The sequence below is a fragment of the Carcharhinus amblyrhynchos genome, chromosome 10, assembly GCF_965287045.1.
Source record: "Carcharhinus amblyrhynchos chromosome 10, sCarAmb.v2.hapA, whole genome shotgun sequence".
NCBI lineage: Eukaryota > Metazoa > Chordata > Chondrichthyes > Carcharhiniformes > Carcharhinidae > Carcharhinus > Carcharhinus amblyrhynchos.
Genome location: NC_137333.1, coordinates 28,555,377 through 28,580,234, shown reverse-complemented (window position 1 = coordinate 28,580,234; position 24,858 = coordinate 28,555,377). Strand labels below are relative to the sequence as shown.

Genomic DNA, 24,858 nt, shown 5'->3' with positions numbered 1-24,858 from the left:
GTTGGAACACTTCTGTGGTCATGGGCATTCGGCCTCTAATCTTCGGGTAAACGTTCTCCAAGGCAGCCTACACGACATAAATATGTGAAAGGTAAAAGGATAAGAAGAGAAGGGATAGGACCTATAAAAGGTGAGGGGGGGAAAGGTTTGTGTGGAACCAGAAGAAATGGCAGAGGTGCTTAACGAGTACTTCGCCTCAGTATTCACAGTGGAAGCTGATCTGGGAGATTTTGTTATGGATTTGCAGCAGATGGAAAAGATTGAGTACGTGAATATTAAGGAGGAGGATGTGTTGGAACTTTTGAATTCTATCAAGGTAGATAAGTTGCCTGGACCAGATGGGATGTACCCCAGGATACTGTGGGAGGTGAGGGAAGAGATTGCAGAGCCCCTGGCGATGATCTTTGCATCGTCAATGGAGACGGGAGAGGTTCCAGAGGATTGCGGATGTAGTTCCTATTTTCAAGAAAGGGAACAGAGATAGCCCGGGAAATTACCGACCGGTGAGTCTGACCTCAGTGGTTGGTAAGCTGATGGAGAGGCTTCTGAGGGACAAGATTTACGAACATTTGGAGAGGTTTGACATGATCAGGAATAGTCAGCATGGATTTGTCAAGGGCAGGTGGTGCCTTACAAGCCTAGTTGAGTTCTTCGATAATGTGACTGAGCACATTGACGAAGGAAGTGCCATGGACGTAGTGTACATGGACTTCAGCAAGGCGTTTGATAAGGTCCCCCATGCAAGACTTCTTGAGAAGGTGAGAGGGCATGGGATCCAAGGGCCTTTGGCCTTGTGGATTCAGAACTGGCTTGCCTGCAGAAGGCAGAGAGTGGTTGTGGATGGGGCTTTTTCTGAATGGAGGTCAGTCACCAGCGGAGTGCCTCAAGGATCTGTTCTGGGACCCTTGTTGTTTGTCATTTTCATAAATGACCTGGATGAGGAAGTGGAGGGATGGGTAAGTAAGTTCGCTGATGACACGAAGGTCGGTGGTGTTGTGGATGGTCTGGAAGGATGGCAAAAGTTGCAGCAGGACATAGATAGGATGCAGGACTGGGCGGAGAAGTGGCAGATGGACTTCAACGCGGATAAATGTGTAGTCGTCCATTTTGGCAGAACCAACGGGATGAACGAGTACACTATCAAGGGCAGGAGTCTTAGTAGTGTTGAAGAGCAGAAGGATCTTGGGGTCCGGGTCCACAGGACTCTTAAATCGGCCTCGCAGGTGGAGGAGGTGGTCAAGAAGGCGTATGGTGTACTGGCCTTCATTAATCGAGGGATTGAGTTTAGGAGTCGGGAGGTAATGCTGCAACTTTATAAGACCCTTGTCAGGCCTCATTTAGAGTATTGTGCGCAGTTCTGGTCGCCTCACTATAGGAAAGATGTAGAAGCTATTGAGAGGGTACAGAGGAGATTTACAAGGATGTTGCCTGGACTGGGAGGCATGCCTTATGAAGTTAGGTTGAGGGAGCTGGGACTCTTTTCCCTGGAGAGACGAAGGTTGAGAGGTGACCTGATAGAAGTTTACAAAATGTTGAGAGGAATAGATAGGGTGGACTCTCAGAGGCTATTTCCCCGGGTTGAAATGGTTGCTACGAGAGGACACAGATTTAAGGTGCAGGGAGGGAAGTTCAGAAGTGATGTTAGGGGTAAGTTTTTGACTCAGAGGGTGGTGAGTGAATGGAATCGGCTGCCGTCAGTGGTGGTGGAGGCGAACTCGCTGGGGTCTTTTAAAAGACTTCTGGATGAGTATATGGGGTTTAATGAGATTGAGGGTTATAGATAGGTCTGTAGGTTGGTAGGTGTTGATGTGATCGGCGCAACTTGTGGGCCGAAGGGCCTGTTTGTGCTGTAGTGTTCTATGTTCTATGACACACGACAATGCAGAGTCACTGAGCAGAGACTGATAGTCAAGTTCCACACATGAGGACGGCCTCAACCGGGACCTTGGGTTCATGTCATATATTTGTAACCCCCATGACTTGCCTGGGCTTGCAAATCTCACTAACTGTCCTGTCTGGAGACAATACACATCTCTCTAAACTGTGCTTAATGCTCTCCCCATTCACATTGTCTGTACCTTTAAGACTTGATTACCTGTAAAGACTCGCATTCCAACCATTATTTTGTAAATTGAGGTTGTGTCTTCATATGTCCTGTTTGTGACTAGAACTCCCACTTACCTGACGAAGGAGCAGCGCTCCGAAAGCTAGTGGATTTTGCTACCAAATAAACCTGTTGGACTTTAACCTGATGTTGTGAGACTTCTTACTGTGTTTATCCCAGTCCAACACCAGCATCGCCATCTCTTGCTTCAGCCAGCGAGTCAGAATCAGAGGTTTACAGCATGGAAACAGGCCTCTTGGCCCAACTTGTCCATGCCACCTTTTTAAACCCCTAAGCTAGTCCCAATTACCTGCAATTGGCCCATTTCTCTCTATACCCATCTTACCCATGTAACTGTCTAAACACTTTTCTGCTTCTTGCAGTAGCAAGAGGCAAAAAAATTCTCACTCCAGGAGGACAAGAAGACCTGCTACCAGCTAGTCAGTAGAATTTACAATAATGGAGAGATAAAAAGAGAAACACCGTTTTTTTTAGTCTGAAGTCCAAACACCTTCTAAACTAGGACAACAGCCTAAAAAGGATAATGAAAGAACTCCTGTGACCTGACCTATCGGTCTTTTTTTCTTTAACAATTCAGGATTAAAAGAAACCCTAGAAAGTACCTGAGGCCCAGAATAAAAATAAACAAACCCCCTTTAAACCTTTGAAGCAGCAATAAAAGGACTGAGATGCTGACAGCTCGGCAACAATGAAAAAAACTGCTTACAAACTGCAGAGAACATGATTTGAAAGAAAATTCTTAAAGGCACACTAGTATCACAACATTAATATGCAAACTGTCTTCACACCCTTTCTGGGTGTGAAGCCGATTCCGTTGGCAGAACAGCACCGGGAACAACGTGCGGCACTAAACCACATGAACCCATTTTCTGGCCTTGCATGCAATTTTACTGGTTCATCGTACCGGTCAATCCAGTGTTGCAAGCCAATAAGGTTGCGGCCTACAAGATGACTCAATTCTTTTCAAGCACCAAAAATCATACTCAGCATATAAGTTCACTTCCTTTTGCAGCTACAAGATACTGTATTGGATTTTGAATTTGGTCTCAATTGTTCACCCAAAAATGTACGGTTATCTTACTTCATACTGAATGTTGGTGCATGCGATCAAGCAGGCGATATGCTATGTTGTGTGGAAGATTTGAGGGAATTTAAGATACACCCACATTGAGCAGACATCATATGGCATGATGAGTGAAGCACAAATATAAGTTGTCCTTCAAATGAATAAGATACGAAGTTGCTTTCAAGCTATTTGCTAACTCATCACATTCCTTTGCTGCAGCATAATTACTTAATGTTGGTGAAAAGCTGGTGCGAGAATGGAAGAAGGAATCTACTCTAAAGTAGATGGGAACAGGATCAGCAACACAGTTGATCTTGAGAAGATTGTACCAGAATGTATCCTCAAATTTACAGAATGTTTACATCACCACCAGAATGATTACATCAACAAAAATGAAATGCACTGTGTAATGAAGCACTTTAACAGATTTAATGGAAATACAAAAAGGATTTATTAGTAAGAAGAATTGTGCAGCAGCATATGGCTGCTCCTAGGTGTCTCTGACCTAAGATGACTACAGCCCTGGAGTGATTATTTCCTTTGAGTTCCAATTGGTCTCAAGCCAGGTGACCCTTATCTTACTGTGTTGCCCTGAAAGGGGCATCACCACATTCCTTCCCCTTTAATTCTTTGATACAATCTTCAATAACTAAACTATTCAATCCCAAATTTCTAACTAAATATATACTATTGTAGTGTAGTATACACTATAATATTGTGTGTAGTATATATGAGGCAGCAGGGTGGCACATTGGTTAGCACTGCTGCCTCACAGCGCAAGGACCCGGGTTCAATTCCAGCTTGGGTCACGGTCTGCTTGGAGTTTGAAAATTCTCCCTATGTCTACCTTCTGTCGAGTGGTATAAATCAAAGCTGCAGCGGTGTTCCCTAATGCCAGCCATTTTTCTTAGCTGTTGAAGTTGTTTACCTGCAGCAATTCTTTGTCGCTTATCCAAGCTTCTTATTTTTAAATTTAAAGCCACGTACCTTTTTGCTGCATGACCATCTTGTTCTTTTTACTCTGTTTCCTTTTTTAAAGATTTGACTCAGCCTGTTATATAGTTGTCCTTTTTGGCTCATCGTAGACCCTTGCTGTAATAACATATGCAAGTGATGCAATGTGAGGTAGAGCAGGAAGCAGGAAGTGTGACAGAAACACCACACTAAAGTTACATTTATCTATCAAGTATCCCCGAGTGTCATTCTCCAAATGTACAACAGAACTGATGAAGAGGATAATGGATTTCCTTTTGCTAAACCACTTGGGAAGATGATGCTAAAGCAAAGAAAGGTCAGAAAAAGTGCAATTTTGCTCTGTGTGGGGAGAATCAATTGGTATCGTGGATATCAACAAAAGATACTTTGAAAAACAGATTCTACAGCAGGCTAAAGAACACGACAGACAGACTGTCCAACCTCACCTTATATAATGGAACACTACTCTTCTCACCCTGAATTCCACATATTAACACTTTTTCTGGCAATACTTCTCTTAAACTACAGAACTCCTTCTCTCGTACCATCAAAAATTGACTTACTCCCTTATTGCAAAATTTTAACCTCTTTACCTACTCCTCCTGGTACATGAGTAAACTTTATCCACACAAGTAAATTCTTTAAAGGGATCTGATAACTTCTTATCAATCAACTCCTGATCAGGCTATCCCTTCTTTTGCAACTCCTGTGCTTTGATTGGACTTTCCTTTACCACTTTAACAAACCTCATTGGCTTATGCAATTTTACCATGTCAGTCTTCCCAGTGCTTTTCTTAAACCTCCAACACTGTGACTTTACATGGCCTAATTTATTATGATAAAAACATCTAAAGCTTTTCATTTCCCTTCCACCCTCCTGGATTTCTTTTTTAACCTGAGGTGCACTATCTCCACAAAATCTCCTTAAACACCTGAGTATTTTTCTTTTGCCTGCTTTTTATCTTTCACTGGCTGAAACTGTTAGAAACCAAACTTTAATTTATAAACTAATTCATAATCGTCTGCCATTTCTGCTGCTAATTTCACAGTTTTAACCCTCTGCTCTTCCATGAGTTCTCACTACATCAGGAAGTGAAGTTTTAAACTCTTCAAAATAATAATTTCTCTAGCTTCATATGTCTGGTCAATTTCAAAGCCCTTATTCACGTATCAAAATTACTCTGTTTGATCCTTTCAAATTCTATGTACCTTTGACCTGGTTCTTTCCTTAGATTTCTAAATTTTCGTCTGTAAGATTCCGTCACTATAGTTCAGACGCACCCAAGATGGATTTCTTCACCATTTCATACGTACCAGATGCCTCATCTGATAGCTATGCAAACACTTCACTAGCTCTACCTACCAACTTTGTCTGAATCAGTAAAACCCACATATCCTGTGGCCATTTCATTTATTTAGCCACTTCCTGAAATGAAATGAAAAAGACTTCTCCATCCTTCTCAAACTCTGGCAATGCTTGGACGTATTTAAATAGATCCCCATCAAACCTTTGATTATGATGCTCTTGCTCCTCATCATTACCCTGAGATTGGCAGAGGTAAAAGCAAAGTACAACCATACATAACGTTCACTTTTCAAGGCCAAAGTTCAGAGTCTCCTTTTCCTTTTGCCTGCAATTCAAATAATTTTATCATAGAAATCATAGAAACCCTCCAGTACAGGAAGAGGCCATTCAGACCATCAAACATGCACCAACCACAATCCCACCCAGGCCCTACCCCCATATCCCTACATATTTACCCACTAATCCATCTGACCGACACATCTCAGGACACTAAAGGCAATTTTTTAGCATGGCCAATCAACCTAACCCACACATCTTTGGACTGTGGGAGGAAACCGAAGAACTTGGTGGAAAACCCACGCAGACATGAGGAGAACATGTAAACTCCACACAGATAGTGACCCAAGCCAGGAATTGAACCCAGGTCCCTGGAACTTTGAAGCAGCACTGCTAACTGCTGTGCTACCGTGCCACCCTTTTAATTTTTTATATTCAAGCTGTTTCATTTGTAACTGAATTCTTGCCATTTCCAACAATTCTGACTGCTTCTGGCAATTTCAAATGCTGTACTGTCGTCAAATTATCTCTCCTTTCCACACACTGTCAGGCAATGTATTTGCCAATTCCAAAAGCTTTATTTTAGTCATCTTTTGTAAGATACCTTGTGTGACTTTCTCCACTCTCAAGCTTCTGAGCCTCTGAAAGAACCATTAGTCCACACCACACTCCCTATTTAAAGTTGAATACAACACCTGAAAAGAAAACAAGTATGCTCACCACTCAATGTCTTGGAGTTCACACCTCTCAAATTAATCAAGAAATACAGATTTCAATCTCGAATGAGCCCCTGTTGTTACAAGTCAGGTTGGATACTTCAATGAAGCTCACCTGACCTGTAACATTTTACGTTGAATTTGGCTAGGATGAGCATGAAAGGTTTCACTTCATGTGTGATTCAACTGACCCGCGAGGACTTTTTAATCAAAAACAAAGTTTAATTCAGAATATTGTTGACATGTATAGAGCAGACGCAGCACGGATTCGTTTAGGGGAAGTCGTGTTTGACGAATTTGTGGGATTTCTATGAGGATGTGACTAGTGCGGTAGACAGAGGGGAACTGGTGGATGTGGTGTTTTTAGATTTTCAAAAGGCGTTTGATAAGGTGCCTCACAAAAGGTTGCTTCAGAAGGTTAGGGGGCATGGAATTGGGGGTAAGGTATTAGCATGGATAGAGGATTGGTTGTCTAATGGGAGGCAGAGAGTTGGTACCACTGGGTGCTATTCCGATTGATGATTGGTGACTAGTGGAGTGCCGTAGGGATCGGTGCTGGGGCCTCAGCTATTTACCATTTATATAGATGATCTGGAGGAGGGGGCTGAGTGGAGGGTAACGAATTTGCTGGTGACACAAAGATGAGTGGAAAAGCAAATTGTGCAGAGGGTTTGAAAAGTCTGCAGAGGGATCTGGATAGGCTGAGCAAGTGGGCGAGGACCTGGCAGATGGAGTATAATGTTAGCAAGTGCGAGGTTATCCACTTTGGCAGAAATAATAGTAGGAGGGATTACTATTTAAAGGGCAAAAAGCTGCAGCATGCTACGGTGCAGAGGGACCTGGGGGTCCTTGTGCATGAGTCGCAAAAACCCAGTCTGCAGGTGCAGCAGGTGATCAAGAAGGCGAATGGAATGTTGGCCTTTATAGCGAGGGGGATAGAATACAAAAGCAGGGAGGTCTTGCTACAACCGTCCAGGGCACTGGTGAGGCCGCAGCTGGAGTACTGTGTGCAGTTTTGGTCGCCGCACTTGCGGAAGGATATATTGGCCTTGGAGGGAGTGCAGAGGAGGTTCACTAGGTTGATACCGGAGATGAGGGGGTTGGACTATGGAGAGAGACTAAATAGACTGGGTCTGTACTCGTTGGAGTTTAGAAAGATGAGGGGGGATCTTACAGAGACGTATAAGATAATGAAAGGGATGGATAAGGTAGAGGCAGAGAGATTCTTCCCGCTTAGAAAGGATAGCAGGAGTAGAGGGCACAGCCCCAAGATAAGTGGGGGGGGACAGTTTAGATCGGGGTTGAGGAGGAACTTCTTCACTCAAAGGGTGGTGAATCTCTGGAATTCTCTGCCCGTTGAGGTGGTGGAGGCTACCTCGCTAAATATATTTAAGTCACGGGTAGATAGGTTTTTGACAGACAAGGGAATTAAGGGTTATGGGGAGAGAGCAGGAAAGTGGAACTGATCCACTTCAGACCAGCCATAATCTTATTGAATAGCGGAGCAGACTTGAAGGGCTAGATGGCCTACTCCTGCTCCTATTTCTTATGTTCTTATGTATGGTAAGACAATTAGCAAGAACTTTTAACAATTACAAACAAGAAACACAATAACCACAATAACGTATAACTCTTAAGGAAATATCTCTAACGTGTTCCAACCAAAACCAGCATCCAAAATCCTCCAAATAAACACATATCAGCACAGGCTGATGCCTATTTATTACAGTATCCAGCCTCCTGAGTTAGTCAGCTCTGTTTCCCAAAACACAATTTCTTAAAGAGAAGAAAGGGAGAGACTGCTTCTTAGCTTGCTGCCAAATTGCTTCCAACATGTTGCCCTCAATGAATCCATGAGTCCACAAATCCTTGAAGGTGGCAGCACAGGTGGAGAAGGAGGTGAAGGCGGCATATGGCACGCTTGCCTTTATAGGACAGGGTATAGAGTATAAAAGCTGGAGTCTGATGTTGCAGCTGTACAGAACATTGGTTAGGCCACATTTGGAGTACTGCATCCAGTTCTGGTTGCCACACTACCAGAAGGACGTGGAGGCTTTGGAGAGAGTGCAGAGGAGGTTTAATAGGATGTTGCTTGGTATGGAGGGGCTTAGCTATGAGGAGAGATTGGGTAAACTGGGGTTGTTCTCCCTGGAAAGACAGAGAATGAGGGGAGACCTAATAGAGGCGTACAAAATTATGAAGGGTATAGATAGGGTGAACAGTGGAAAGCTTTTTCCTAGGTCGGAGGTGATGATCACGAGGGGTCACAGGTGAGAGGGGCGAGGTATAACTCTGATATCAGAGGGACATTTTTTACACAGGGCGGTGGGGGCCTAGAATGCACTGCCAAGTAGAGTGGTGGAGGCAGACACACTGGGATTGTTTAAGACTTACCTGGATAGTCACATGAGCAGACTGGGAATGGAGGGATACAAATGAATGGTCTAGCTGGACTAACGAGCGGCACAGGCTTGGAGGGTTGAAGGGGCTGTTTCCTGTGCTATACTGTTCTTTGTTCTTTGAAACTGAAAGCCCAAATGAAAAAAAAAATCACCTGACTACCACAAACAAAATTGAAAGCCCTATCACCTGACTGCCACAGCTTAGCTCCACCCCCTTGTGACATCATTGAAGCTATAAACTGCAGGATTTAAAAAAAACTTTCTTAAAGGTAAACTCGCATGAAAAAAGCCAGAGCATTCTGCTGCTGAATACTGGTGTAAAAACACTGAGTGACAAAGCTGTGGGAAAAAAAGCAAGAATAGACTCAATACAACATTTAAACAAAATTAAAGGAGAAATTGCCATACTGTACAATTGGTCTGAGAAGAGTTAAGTGACACTCTGAAGAGGAGCTATCACTACATATGCTCACCATTGCTGGTAACATAAACAGATACTTGGTAACTCCGCTGCTGGAAGGACAGCCATTTGGGATGGAAGTTGACACAGGGAAGCAGTCTGACTAGTGCCAGAGACTATCTACAATGTGAAATTCCAACACAATCTCTTAGGCCATCAAGGATAGTGCCGAAGATATACACAGGAGAAATGGTTCTCCTGAAGAGCCATATAGAACTAGCTGTGCAGCTCAATGGGCAAATGACAAAAATGCCTCTTCATATAGTGAAGGGAATCTACACAGTGTTCATAGAATCATAGAATTCTTACAGTGCAGAAGGAGCCATTTGGCCCATGGAATCTGCACCGACCACAATCCCACCAGGCCCTATCCCTGTAACCTCATGTATTTACCCTTGCTAATCCCTGGTGATGGGTCATGTGTGGCTGGAGAAGCTTTGACTGAAATGAGCTGAAGCCCACATGATGGCCAATTGAGAATCAGGCCTCATGAAAACTTTAAGAAAACACATTTGTTTTCCAGGGAAAATTAAGGAGGATTAACGACATTATAGTCAAACATAAAATAAAAGACGGAAGTCAACCAAAATGTTTGAAGGCACTGCCGATACCATACGCTATTAGGTTGAAGATGGAAGCTGGCTTGGGGCAACTTGTGAAGACAAGAGTTTTGGAACCTGTCAGCATCAGTGAATGGGCCATGCCTAATATCCTAGTCATCAAGTAAGGTGGCTCCATAAGGATTGATGGGGACTTTAAATCCAATGTTATGTGCTGAGTAGTACCCATTACCTCACATTGAGGTTTTGTTTGTGAGATTGGTAGGAGGCCAACACTTTTAGCAAAATAGACCTAAACTACGTCTCCTTGCAGATGAATTTGGACAAGAAGTCACAGGAATTTCTGACAATAGTGACATATAATGGCTTGTTTTGGTACGGAAGATTGTGTTTAGTATCCTGCATTGTTTCAAAGAGCAATGGACGAGATCCTGAGTGGACTGAGTGGAATCCAGTGCTATCTGGATGATATCCTAGTCTGGAAGAGAGGAAGAGGAGCACCTTCAAAAGTTGGATACCACTCTTCACAGATTGGAAGAGAGTCCTTAAGGACAAGTGTGAGTTCTTCCAATCCTCCGCTGAGTACGTGAGATATATGATTGATGCCACCAGCCTTCCCAAATTTCTTTTTGAGGTTAAGATGATCACAGAGCTGCCTGAACAGATGCTGTTAGACCTGCTGACATTTTCCAGCATTTTCTGTTCATGTTTATTCCTGGGATTGTGGAATTATTATGGAAGATTTGTCCCAAACTTGGCAACAATTCTGAAACTATTATATAACCTCGTGTGCTGGAACAATGGTTAGATCAGTGTAATGGTGCCTTCCTGCAGGCCAAAGAAGCGTTATTTAAGTCTGAAACTCTCATGCATTTTTATTGTAGTTTTTAGTTATATAAAAATGATTATTTATAGTTATACTTTATACCCTTACAGTTAGCTTGTAATGCATTCTCTTATGATGTAGGAACATCACATCTTACCATCAGATGAAGAAAGACCCATTGTTTTTATTTCTTGAACCGTAAGCAAAGCTGAGGGCAACTCTGACCAGATTGAAAAGGAAGCACGAGGGATCGTCTTCAACATCAAGAAATTCCATCAGCTGCTGTATGAGAGAGAGTTTACATTGCTGTTTACTGTTTCACTCACTATTTTTGGACCACACACAAAAATTCTGTCAATCACTACAGTTTTTTAAATTCATTTTGTGGGGACATAGGCATTGCTGGCTGGCCAGCATTTATTGCCCATCCCTAGTTGCCTGAGGGCAGTTAAGAATCAACAACATTGCTGTGGCTCTGGACTCACATGTAGGCCAGACTAGATAAGGATGACAGATTTCCTTCCCTAAATGATATTAGTGAACCAGATGGGTTTTTCTGACAATCGGCTGTGGTTTCATGGTCATCAGTAGATTCTTAGTTCCAGATATTTTTAATTGAATTCAAGTTCCACCAGTTGCTGTGGCAGGATTCGAACCTGGGTCCCCAGAACATTAGCTGAATTTCTGAATTAATAGTCTAGCAATAATGCCACTACACCATTGCCTCCCCTATGTAGGATGCAAAGATGGGCATTCCACCTGTCAATAGTACTGAAATTGGCATTACCTTAAGTTCTTCAGACTGCTCGGACGTCAATATTTAATACTTAACCAAGTAGACAGCACACTGGTCACCTCTATACAATGACCCTGTTCTCTCTTAGATGTATTGGAGACGGTTTTACAAGGAAAGACTTCAGGACTTAGGTGGTAAACAATGAAGAAGGTTATCAAAAATTTCAGCAAGATCTTGATCAGCTGGAGAAGTAGGCTGAGAAATGGCAAATGGAGTTCAATACTGATAAGTGTGGGGTGTTGCATTTTGGAAAGTCAAATCAAGCTAGGACTTTCACAGCGAATGGTAGGACCTAAGGGAGTATCGTGGAACAAAGGGGCCTTGGAGTTCGAGGTGGAGTCACAGGTAGAAAGGGCAGTGAAGAAGGTTTTTGGCATGCTGGCCTTCATCAGTCAGGGCATTGAGTATAGAAGTTGGAAAGTTATGTTGCAGTTGGTGAGGTTGCACTTGGAGATTGTGTTCAGTGATGGTCATCTTACTAAAGAAAATATGTTATTAAACTGGAGAGAGTACAAAAGAGCTTTACAAGGATGTTGCCAGGACCCAAGGGACTGAGTTTATAGGGAGAGATTAGACAGGCTAGGACTTCTTATTTGGAGCATATGAGACTGAGTGGTAATCTTATTGAGTTGTATAAAATCATGAGAGGCATGGATAGGGTGAATGTACTCAATTTTTTTTGCCAGGGTTGGGGAATCGAGCACTAGAGGGCATAGATTTAAGTTAAGAGGGGAAAGAATTAATGGGAACCTGAGGAGCAACATTTTTACACAGAGGGTGGTACGTATGTGAAATAAGTTGCCAGAAGGAGTGGTTGAGGCAGGGACATTGACAATATTTAAAAGACATTTGGACAGATACATGGATAGGAAACGTTTAGAGGCATATGGGCCAAATGCAGGCAAATGGGGTTAACTAGATGGGCAATTTATTCGGCATGGACCAGTTTGCAATCAAAGGCCTATCTCTGTGCCATAGATTCTATGATTTTATGATTCTATGATTAACATCTAGTTGAAACCCGACCACTCCAGGAGAACGGATCTGCCAGTTCAGACAGGGTGTCTCCTATGGAGGCTCAGAGTATTTATTTCACTATAATTGAGGAAAAGAGCATTAGAGGAGCTACTTTAAAGCTACTGCAGAGTCATACACATGAAGGAAATAAGAAGAAGTTATTTCTGGAGGCCTGGATGGCATGGTGACTCATTGATTAGCACTGCTACCCCTCAGCACCAGAGACCCGTGTTCATTTTCAGCCTTGGGTCACTGTCTGTGTGGAGTCTGCACATTCTTGCATTCATTTTTAGGTTTCCTCTGGGTGGTCCGGTTCTCTCCCACAGTCCAAAGATTTGCTGGTTAGGTTGACTGGTCAGGCTAAATTGACCCAAGAGTCAGGGAGTTAGCAGGATAAATATGTAGGGTTTATGGGAATAAGGCCTTGATGGGATTGTGATTGGCACAGATTTGATGGTCTGAATGGCCTGTTTCTGCATTGTAAGGATTCTATGATGCTATGGACATGATGCTGAGATTGAAGAGAAAACTGGGACGTATTCTTCCTGTGCAAAGGTAAGTAACCTGCCATCCTTAGGATGCCAGCATCAATGGGAATGGCCTGAAGAGGCTTGGCAACATGCGCGTATGGATTTTGCAGGACCTTTGAAAGGATTCATGTTTTACTAACTGTTGATGCTCACAACAAATGGCCAAAGACCAGTATAACATTTACCTCATCTGAGAAGACTATTGTGAAGCTGGGAGAAGTGTTTAGTCACTTTGGATTTGTAGAACAGCTGATGTGTGACAACAGACCTCAATTTGTCTTGCAAGCATTTGAGAGCTTGCTACTAGAAACAGCATTCAAAATGTTACATCTGCACCATGTCAACCTGCCATTCACAGATTAGCAGAATGTTCTGTCCAAACCATGAAGCATGCTTTGAAAACAACCAAAGAACAAGGTACACTTATTCAACATGTCAATAAAGTCTTACTGGTCTATCGGAATACTGCACGTTCCACAACCAAAGCCTCTCCTGATGAAAAGACAGCCCCTTCTTCATTCATTCTTCTAAAATCTCCAAAAGTAAGAAGAGTGCGACAACAAGAAGCACAAGTGGAATGGCATGAAAGCAAGACAAAGCACAAAAATTTTTAGAACCTTAGTGAGGCTGCACTTGGAATATAGTGTTCAATTCTGGTTGCCACATTGCCAGAAGGATGTAGAGTCTTTGGAGAGGGTACAAAAAGATTTACCAGGTATGGAGAGCATTAGCTATGAGGAGAGATAGAAGAAACTTGGTTTATTCTCACTGGAGTGATGGAAGTTGAGGGGAGACCTGATAGAAGTCTTTAAGATTATGAGGGGCAAGGACAGAGTGGATAGTCAGAAGCTTTTTCCCAGGGTGGACAAATCAATTTCTAGGGGGCATAGGTTTAAGGTGCAAGGGGCAAGTCTTAAAAGAGATGTATGAGGAAGATTTTTTACACAGAGAGTGGTGGGTGCCTGGGCGAAATAATGGAAGCGGATATGGTAGTGACTTTTAAGGGGCATCTTGACAAGTACGTGAATGAGATGGGAATAGAGGGCTATGGTCCCCAGAAATGTAGGGGTTTTAGTTAAGTCAGGCAGCATGGTCGGTGCAGGCTTGGAGAGCCGAAGGACCTATTCCTGTGCTGTAGTTTTCTTTGTTCTTTGTTCTAACAGGAACAAGGAATCTTTGCTTGGAATTACTCCTCAGGGGAAGAATGGGTTCCTGCTACAGTTCTTATGATAACTGGATTTGTCTCTTGCACAATCCAGACCTCAAATACATTATCTGGAGGAGACATGCTGGATGAGTTACTGGCTGGAAAAACAGATTTGCCAACGGGTGGCACAATGGTTCGCATTGCTGCCTCACAGCACCAGGGACCCGGGTTAGATTCCTGGCTTGGGTGATTGTCTGCGTGGTGTTTGCACATTCTCTCCATGTCTGCGTGGCTTTCCTTTAGACGCTCCAGTTTCCTCCATAATCCAAAGATGTGCGGGGTTAGGTGGATTGGCCATGCTAAATTGCCCCTTAGTTTTATGGAGACTAGCTAGAGTAAATGAATGGGGTTATGGGGATAGGGCCTGGGTGGAATTGTGGTCAGTGCAGATGGGCTGAATGGCCACCTTCTGCACTGTAGGGATTCTATGATTCTATGAAAATTGCAGTCTCTTTAGAATTTAGATTCAGCTTTACTAAGTCAGGACTTTGCTGTGACCCCTAAACCACCAGACATGGTTGAGGTTGTCAATGCCAGTTAAACCAAACATCACTGACATTAGTGTAAAGATGAAATCACCAGACGTTCACTATTAAGTGTGTACAATTCTGGTCATCACACTACCAGAAGGATGTGGATGCTTTGGAGAGAGTACAGAAGAGGTTTACCAGGATGTTGCCTGGTCTGGAGCGTATTAGCTATGAAAAAAGGTTGGATAAAGTCTGTTTGTTCTCACTGGAACAACAGAGGTTGAGAGGTGACCTGATAGAAGTCTACAAGATTATGAGTGGCACAGACGGAGTGGATAGTCAGATGCTCTTTCCTAGGGTAGAAAAGTGAAGAGCTAGGGCACATAGGTTTAAGGTATGTGGGGAAAAGTTTAAAGGACATGTGCGCGGCAAGTTTTTTACACAGAGGGTGGTGAATGTCTGGAACACGCTGGTAGTGGGAACAGGTATGATACCGTCACTTAAGTGGCAATTTGACAAATACATGAATAGGATGGGAATGGTGCATACAGTTTTAGTTCAGGCATGATCAGCTTGGATGGTCGAAGGCCTGTTCCTGTGCTGTACTTTTCTTTGTTCTTCGTTTGTTCTTTGAGGGCTAACTAAGGTTCAGTACAGTTGCAGCATGACCTGCCAATTTTTATACTCAATACCCCGACTGATGAAGGCAAGCATGCCATCTGCATTCTTGACTACCTTATCAACCTGCTGATGGTGTCGAGACTAGCGCTTGATTTGGATTAAAGTGAGGGAGAGATGCGCAGTGTCAGCCTCACCCTCTCTTTCCAACTCCCATCTGGATCCATTGGCAAGACAAGAGTCAAGACGGCTGAGATGGGACTAGGCGCAGTGGATGATCAGGACGTCTTCTGTATCTTGTCCTGCTCTTCGCATTCCACAATGCTTACAGAGACTGCCTTCTTGAATATTGGACCTTCCGTTGGTCTCGTCTGCTCAATCCGCTGGAGTCTGTCTTCGTATGCTGGGATAGACATCTCCCTATTTCACTGAGGGTTGAGACCCATTGGCTACCCTCATCTGGTTTAGCTGGCTTGTTGAAGCTGTTGCCTGGGGTGTGGCCGCTGCCTCTTGCAAACAGCTACAAGGAGCCACAAGTGAGAGCTGAGTGCCAGGTGGGGATAAAGGGTGGACAAACCGCCCTGAAAAGAATGCGACATGTTCCCCCACCAGAGGTATTACCCCTCCCTGACACCCCATACACCCTCAACACCATCATCATCATCATAGTCATCTTGTTCAACCTTTGAAGTCCTGTGGCGATGGGCGAGCGATGAAGCAGCAGGTGCGGATACACTGGGAGCTGTAGTCACGGACCTGCACATAGGCGGCTCAGGTCTAATGGTCGTTTTCTGCTGACTGAAGCAGCAGTGAAACACGGTGTGTACCTGGGTGGCTGAGCAGTCCTCTTCAGAAACGCACTGTTCATCTCCATAGAATGAGGAAGGGACTGGAAAAGGTGCCCTAAACAATGCCTGCTTCACTAAACCATGGCTGGCAGGGGTCCCATCGTGCAAGATAAAACACAAGATGACACTGCTCACCATTGGCACTTAGAACATGTACGTGCTTTTGAACAACCCTACAGCAGATAGACCAGAGAGAAGAACAGCCTTTGTTGCCAGAGAGCTTGCAAGATATAACATTGACATTGCAGCCCTGAGTTAAACTCGTCTTGCCAACATAGGTCAGTTGACTGAAACTAGAGGTGGATACACTTTTTTCTGGAGTGGTCATGGCAGCGATGAACATTGTGATGCTGGAGTTGGATTTGCCGTCACGAGTCACCTTGTTCGGAAACTTGTTCGTCTACCCAAGGGTGTGAACGACCAGCTTATGACATTACAGCTTCCGCTACAGAACAGAAGACAAGCCACCCTGATCAGCACCTATGCCCCCACAATGAACAACCTGGATGAGATGAAAGACAAGTTCTACGAAGAACTAGACACCCTACTATCAGCAGTGAGCAGTACCGACAAACTGATCTTGCTTGGCGATTTCAATGCAAGTGTAGGGTGTAACTCTGCAATCTGGCAGGGAGTCATTGGGAGGCATGGAGCGGGCAGGTGTAACAGTAACGGCCTACTCTTAATGAAGATCTGTGCAGCACATGATCTCCTCATCACAAACACAACCTTCTGTCTGCCTACCCGTAACAAGACCTCCTGGATGCACCCCTGCTTTAAGCATTGGCATCTTATCGACTATGTCATTGTTGGGAGAAAAGTCAGGCAGGATGTCAGAGTAACCAAGCCATGTGTGGTGCTGACTGCTGGACAGATGTGGAGATGCAGGTATTGGACTGGGGTAAAACAGAAAGAAATCCCACAACACCAGTTTAAAGTCCAAACAGGTTTATTTGTAGCAAAAGCTGCAAGCTTTTGGGACAGCCTGTCCCTTCGTCAGGTGGCTGGGAGTTCTGATCGTAAAAAGGACACAAAGACACAAACTCAATTTACATGCATAATGATTGGAATGTGAATCTTTACAGCTAATCAATTCTTAAAGGTACAGACAATGTGAGTGTAAAGAGCTTTAAGCACAGGTTAAGGAGATGTGTATTGTTTCCAGACAGGAAAGTTAGTGAGATTTTGCAAGTCCAGGCAAGTTGTGGGGGTTACAGATAGTGTGAAATGAACCCAAGATCCCGGTTGAGGCCGTCCTCATGTGTGCAGACTGGGGTATGAGGAAAGATTGACGAAATTGGGGCTCTTTTCCCTTGAAAGATGCCGACTGAGGGGGGATCTAATAGAGGTATATGAGATTATGAAGGGTATAGATAGAGTAAACAGAGGTAAGCTATTTCCTATAATAGAGACATGTAGGACAAGGGGCCATGGACTTAAGGTGAGGGGGGAGCGGTACAACACAGATATTAGAAGGAGGTTTTTCACACAGAGGGTAGTGGGGGTATGGAATGCTCTGCCAAGTAAGGTGGTGGTGGCAAACACGCTAGAGTCCTTTAAGAGTAACTTAGACAGGCACATGACTGAGTTGGAGATGGGTGGATATAGGAGAACCTTTTAAATAAGGGTCATTAGCATTGGGGCGTCCCTGGTAATGTATATGGGTATAGTATGATAATAATGTTTTTTTCTCTTTCATTCACAGGTTTTAAGTCGGTCCACCTCGTGCCCAACGAGGGGCATACACGCGATGGGTCGTACTGGGGCTGCTCTTGGTTGTTCGAGATTGGCCTAGTGCTTCATGTCGTTAGTGTGTGCCTAAACTGGACAAGATACTGGGCAAGACGACAGCTCAGCGACTATCATTGATTACTGTGCAGACACATGGATTTGGGCCGGTGTCTGTGGGAGTTTGCGCATTCTCCCCGTGCTTGTGTGGGTTTTCTCCGGGTGCTCCGGTTTCCTCCCACACCCCAAAGATGTGCTGTTAGGCTGATTGGCAGGAATAAATTGTCCCTAAATCAGTTTCCCTCAATCTGGATGGCCATAAAACATTAGATAGGGGTCATGAGTAGAGAGGTGGTTTGGTGGTGTTGAGATGGTGGCGCGGGCTCGTTGGGCTGAAGGGCCTGTTTCCCGGGCTGATTTTGTTCTTTGTTCTTTGTCGTGTGTCCTGAAGTTTGCTATTATATGGGTGAATATGACAATTATCTTGTACAATGCAAGAAATTCTCTGCATATAAAAACAAACGGTGGAAATGCTTAGCAGATCTGGCAGCATCGCAGCATCTGTGGCGAGAGGATTGGTGATTTCAGGTTGGTGATCTTTTGGAACAGCATGGTGTAGTGATGTTAAAGTTTTAAAATTAGACAAGGAAACGGGAGGGGAGAGGAGCAAATGGGAAATCTAATGGGACGGAAGGTAGGAGAGATTAATTGACAAAATAGTTGACAGTGAAAGCCAAAAATAGTTAGTAATGGGATTGTTTCTCCGTGCATATTGCTTGAGCAAGGATTTACAATAACAATATTGATCATGCTACATTATAAAAACAAGACATATGTTAGAAGTGTAGCAAAAAAAAACTTGATACCAGGATCCATCAGTCCAAAGATGTGCGGGTTACTTTGATTGTCCATGCTAAAATTGCCCCTTAGTGTCCTGGGATGCGTAGGTTAGAGGGATTAGCGGGTAAATGTGTAGGGATATGGGGGTAGGGCCTGGGTGGGATTATGGTCAGTGCAGACTCGATGAGCCGAAGGGCCTCTTTCTGTATTGTATGGTTCTATGATTCTATCAGAGTCTGGTACTTTCTCAAATGGACCTATTCACCCAAAGGGAGGCATTTGGGAGAGTACTTTATTTTTTGCACTTTAATTAAAACAGGAAATTCTCAGGTGTCAGGCCAGAGGCAGTGTTATGATAATTTTCTTCTCTTTGTCAGATGTAATGTTGCACTTTCATCGACTTCATTTGAAAAGGATTTAAAAGGGAATAAAGAACAATTTACAGGAACAGGTCTTTTGGCCCACGAAGACTATGCTGCCATATGACACCTTTCTAAACTAAAGACTTTTCTCCTGTACATGGTCCATATTGTATCTACTTTTATCACCTCCACTGGCAGCGTGTTCTGGGTACTTACCGCACTCTGTGTAAAAGACTTGCCTCATACATCTCCTTTAAACTTTCCCCCTTTTATCTTAACTATACCCCCTAGTAGTTGAGATTTATATCAGAAAAATACTCTGAGCATACATTCTAACTTTGTAAACTTCTATGGTATACGGCAGGCATCAAGATCAGTGCAGGCTTGGAGGGCTGTTCCTGAGCTGTACTTTCTTTGTTCTTTGTTTTATTTTGATCTATCAGGTTGCCCTTCAGTCTCCGATATTCAAGTGAAAACAAACAAAGTTTGTCCAATCTCTCCTCCTAGCTAATACCCTCCAAACAAAGCAACATTCTGAATAACATTTTCTGTACCCTTTCCAAAGCTTCCACATCCTTCTGGCAGTGTCGCAACTAGAACTGTATGCAGTATTCCAAATGTGGCCTGACTAAAGTTCTATACAGTTGTTTCATGACTTGCCAATTTTTATACTCTCTGCCCCGACTGATGAAAGTAAGCATGCCATATGCCTTCTTGACCACCTTATCCACTTGTGTTCCCACTTTCAGGAAACTGTGTTGACTCTTAGATCCTTCTATAAATGCTTCTAAGGATTCTGCCATTTACTATATACCACCCTTTTGCATTAGACCTTCCAAAATGCATCATCTCGCATTTGTCCAGATTAAATTTCATCTGCCATTTCTTCACCAAGTATCCAGCCTATATATGTATTATACATATAATATATATATAATATATGTATATATATCCTTTTGTAGCCCTGGCAATCCTCACTATTCATAGCTTCCCCAATCTTTGTGTCATCTGCAAACTTATTAATCAGACCACCTGCATTCTCCTCTAAATTATTTTGTATATTACAAACAAAAGGGGTCCCAGCACTGGTCCCTGCAGAACATCACTGGTCACAGATCTCCTGTCAGAAAACACCCTTCAATCTCTACTCTCTGTCTTCTATGACTAAACCCAATGTAAATTTTCTTATATGCATCTACATTTATAAACTATGAATCCGACCATTGATTTCACTTTGAAAAGTTTTAAGGCAACCCTTTGAGCTTAGTGTCTACAACACAGTATTTCAACTGGGATCAGACAAGCCTGATGTACAAAATCACGATTTGTGCTCTATTCAGTTGGGCACTGCAGACCAAATTGCGCTTACTCTGTCTTTCCCTACTGACTTAAATAAACATGTAAACTTCAGGGAATGGGATGAGCAGCAGGTAGTTATGGTCCTCTATGTTATGCAAAAGACATCCAGGAACTGGGGAAGGTGCAGGAGTAGACAATAAAATTTAGCTGTGGTAAGGTACCTGATTAATGAAGAGAGAATGCAGAATCTGGAGTCCCTTACACCATAGAGAAATTTCAGTCACTGTTTTATTCAAATATTTAAGATCGTAAGAATTTAAACAAAATAATTGTTAGTGGAATCTTGTTGCCTACAGGGTTCTGTGGCTTTCCCAGGGGATTGAGTTGGACCTGGGCTTGTATATGCAGTTGGGCCAATTTTGTAAAAGGCGCAGGCACACCTTATTGAGATTATTGCTTCCCATCCTGTTCAATTTCATGTCCCTGTTCCCAGATGTAAGGCTTCTGTGAAGTTGATGCTGAGGCTTTGCCTGAGACCCTGCTCAGTGCTAAATTGATTTTAACATCATGTATATTTATTCATCTCGAAGACTGTTTCCATCTTTGCACTGAATTTACAGCACAGATACAAACCATTAGGCCCAAAACATCAGTACTGGTTGGCATTTATGCTCCACCCAATCTTCCTCCACCTTTCCTCATCTAAATCTATCATCATAACCCTCCACTCCCTCTCCCTCTTTTACTTGTCTAGTTTCCATGACATGCAGTAGATCATAGAACCCTACAGTGCAGAAAGAGGCCCTTCGGCCCATCAAGTCTGCACCAAACACAATCCCACCCAGGCCCTACCCCCATATCCTTACGTATTATACCTGCTAATCCCACTAACCTGGACACAAAGGGGCAATTTCTTAGCATGACCAATCAACCTAACCCGCACACCTTTGGACTGTGGGAGGAAACCGGAGCACCCGGAGGAAATCCACATGGACACGAGGAGAATGTGCAAACTCCACACAGACAGTTACCTGAGCCGGGAATCGAACCCAGGACCCTGGAGCTCTGAAGCACCACTGTGCTACTGTGCCGCCATAATAGTAGTAGCGAGTTTCACATTCTCATCAGTGTTTACTAAAGATGTTCCTGCTGAATTTTGTATTGGATTTCTAGGTGCCTACCTTATATTGTTGACCTTTAGTTATTGGACCCCACTCCTATATTGTAAATACCAAGAAAAATCATAATATTGCAGACTATGCTTTTCCTTGCAGGTATTTTACGATTAATACAGGAATATTTAGTAGCATGCCGATTTCATTTTGTGCTATTCAGTGGGTCTGCGTTGAACACATTTTAATTCTGTTAGGATTATAGCACACTTAAATTCTAATGAATCTTGATTTCCTTCTTCATAGGAATAATTAATATTGAATGCCTACTTTCTGCTTTGCAGCACTTAGTTGTTTATTTTTCTGTTGCTCTGTTCTGTGTTGGACTTTAGTTTTACTCTATTTAATTGTTGCAGTGATTTGTAGCTGATGGTATTTTTCCTGGTTACCATGACAGCAGGAGGGACATCCTGTCAGATTGACGAATAGCACAAAGAAGAGGAAGAAAGAGGTGTCATGTCAGGTGGAGATGGCTGTTGCAGTGGTAGATCTTTGTAACCTTGGCAGTTTCATCAATAATCGCTGTGAAAGAGGATTTTTATAACGACGTGAAAAGGAAATTCAGATATGTAAAACACCGGGAAGTGTGCCGTTAACTAGGATGCATGTATGTGAGTGATCAGCATATTTCAGTTACGTATTATGTCTAGTTTTTAGGTTTGAGCAATATTTGAATAAATTTATATTTATTGCAAGATCAAAATGTATTGTCCAATGCGTTTTAAAATGTGTAGTCTATCAATAATATAGCTACTCAGTTTATCTGACCTTTTCGTCATGTCATTCTAGGATGTGGTCGACTGGCATATCGGCAGCACCTTTTTCTCACAATCTGCTTTTTGACAGCACGCCGTTGCCACCAGCATTAACAGCAGGTGTGCGCGGAGATCAAGTTCCTCTGTTTAAATTCAAAAATCGTCATGAAACTGTCAACTGGAGGCGCATCAGTGCCATTGATGTGGACAAAGTGGCCAATGAACTGGATTTTGTCACTTTGCAAGAAAATATAATGAATATCACCTTTTGCAACCTTGATCCTGAAAAATGTCCTTATTGTCAAAACTCACTTGATCCCACCTTACTGAAAATCTTCAAATTGGCACAACTCACAATAGAGTATCTACTTCATTCTCAGGAATATCTTGCATCTAATTTGCAGATGTATGAAGAAAAATTGCAAACATCAGAATTTGGAAAAGAGCAAATGAAAAAGGAACTTTGCCAATTGGCTGATGAGATGAAGTCTCAGAAAGAGGAATGTAAACGCAGGAAGCAAATAATTTCTACTCAACAGCTGATGCTCCAGTCTGGTGCTACTAATTATTATAAGGTATAAAATATATAAGAAACTGAATTCAGTCAATTCAAAATCATAAAAATTTTCAATGTTACAAGTGAGGAACAACATTAATAAGGAGGTTACATAATATATAAAAAGTTAAATCATAAAATTGAAACAGAATTTTTTTTTAATATATCTCAGTATTAGTTTATTAACATATATGTGTGAGGGTAGGTTAACCTAATGGTGTCTGGATATTTCCTTTCCACTTTATAGTCCAGAATGAAATGATAAAAATATTGACCAGCATTTAGGCCTATATTTAATCCTTTCTGTCTCTTTTCTTTATGTACACTAATAATTATACAATCTTGTTCTTTCTTGTAGATATGTAGATTTTGATATTTTTATATTGGTACAAATGTGTTTGATCACTGAAATGCATTACATTGTGTATACAGACACATATTGCATAAAAGATCATTTTGCTTCATCATAAACAAAAAGCTTTTGGAGAAGACTCAGAGGGTCAGGTTATATGCACATGTGGAAGAAAATAGACTAGCTTGTGACAGGCAGCATGGTTTTATACGAGGAAGGTCATGTCTGATCAACTTGATTGAGTTTTTTGAAGAGATATATCATTGATGAGGGAAGGACTGTAAATGTAGTTTTTATACACTTTAATAATGCGTTTGACAAGGTCCCACATGGCAGACAAAGACAAAAGTTAAAAATCACATGGGATTAGGGGTGGGCTGGCTAAATGGATACAGAACTAGCTTGGTCATAGAAGGCAGAGAGTAGTGGTGGAAGGGAGAAGTTTTTTTTCAGTTAGCGCATTGTGACTGGTTTGAGCTTGGAGGACCAAAAGGCCTGTTCCTGTGCTGTACTTTTTTATGTTCTTATAACATTCAAGGTCTAGTGCCGGTAGATGAGATTAGGTAGGAGGTCAAAGTGTTTCTCATGAGTTGATGGGCCAAAGGGCCCTGTCTGCACTGTATGATTCCATGATCCTATGATGCTATGATCCTATTCACTATTTGCTCTCCAGTCTCCAATTTTCACACTCTAAGGATAATACTTAGTGTTTCTTTTTGCAACTAGGCATAATTTGATTATGCACTCATCAAGGTGCATGATGCAAAAGCTATTGATCTTTCTTCCTCTGATGGTAGTATATGTGACACCACTGCTCCAACTCCATATGGTGAGGCATCACAGGTAAGTTGTAGTGGTAACTTTGAAATGTACCAACACTTCTGACTTCTTCAGGGCGTCCTTAATTGGTTGATATTGTTTTTGCACTCTGGTGTCCACTGCCAAGCTTGTTTTGTGCACAACTAATTCTGCAATGATTTAAGTAGGGATGCTACATTCGAAACAAATTTCCCACAATAATTATTGATTTTAACTGTGTTGTATTCATTGGTCATAGGGTCCCCACGATAGCCTCCATCTTCTTGGGAGTCTTGTGTAAACGCTTGATCAATCACATGGCCTAATGCCATAATCCAGGTCAGAAACACCAAGGTATTTTATGAAGTCAGCCTAGACCATAAGTTTTGCACTTTGAATTTGGCATGCATAAAAAAAAGTTTCACCCCAGGTATGATTCAAGTGATCCACTAAGGAGCCTTTATCAAATTTTATTTAAGAATACACTTAACATATAATAAGACAATTAGCACTAACTTTTACCAATTACAAACGAGAAAGAAACAATCATGATATTGTATATACTGTAACAGCTAAAAATACTATTACAACACAAACACCCCTACAATCATACACCCCTGTTCTAGGCTAACTGCAGAAAGTAAGCATGTGGACATGATGCTGGATCTTGCAGCTTTGAAACACTTGCTGTGAATTAGTCCTTTGGATTGAGAATTGAAACTCTGACTTCCCATCCTGAAGCTCCCAGCACACCTCAGGGTAGAGGTAAAGCCACTGCTCACCTCTAGCTTCTAGTTA

General features: G+C 42.6%; 1 protein-coding gene across 1 annotated transcript in view; it reads left to right on the top strand.

Annotated features, from left to right (window-relative positions):
- The window catches only part of LOC145349481 (cilium assembly protein DZIP1-like), a 390,694-nt gene that overhangs the window by 21,182 nt on the left and 344,654 nt on the right, over positions 1-24,858 (top strand). The window contains exons 2-3 of the mRNA XM_080198019.1: positions 21,997-22,210; positions 22,389-22,929. Coding sequence (XP_080054145.1) covers positions 22,209-22,210; positions 22,389-22,929 — 543 coding nt within the window. The 5' untranslated portion in view covers positions 21,997-22,208. The remainder of the gene's footprint in view (positions 1-21,996; positions 22,211-22,388; positions 22,930-24,858) is intronic.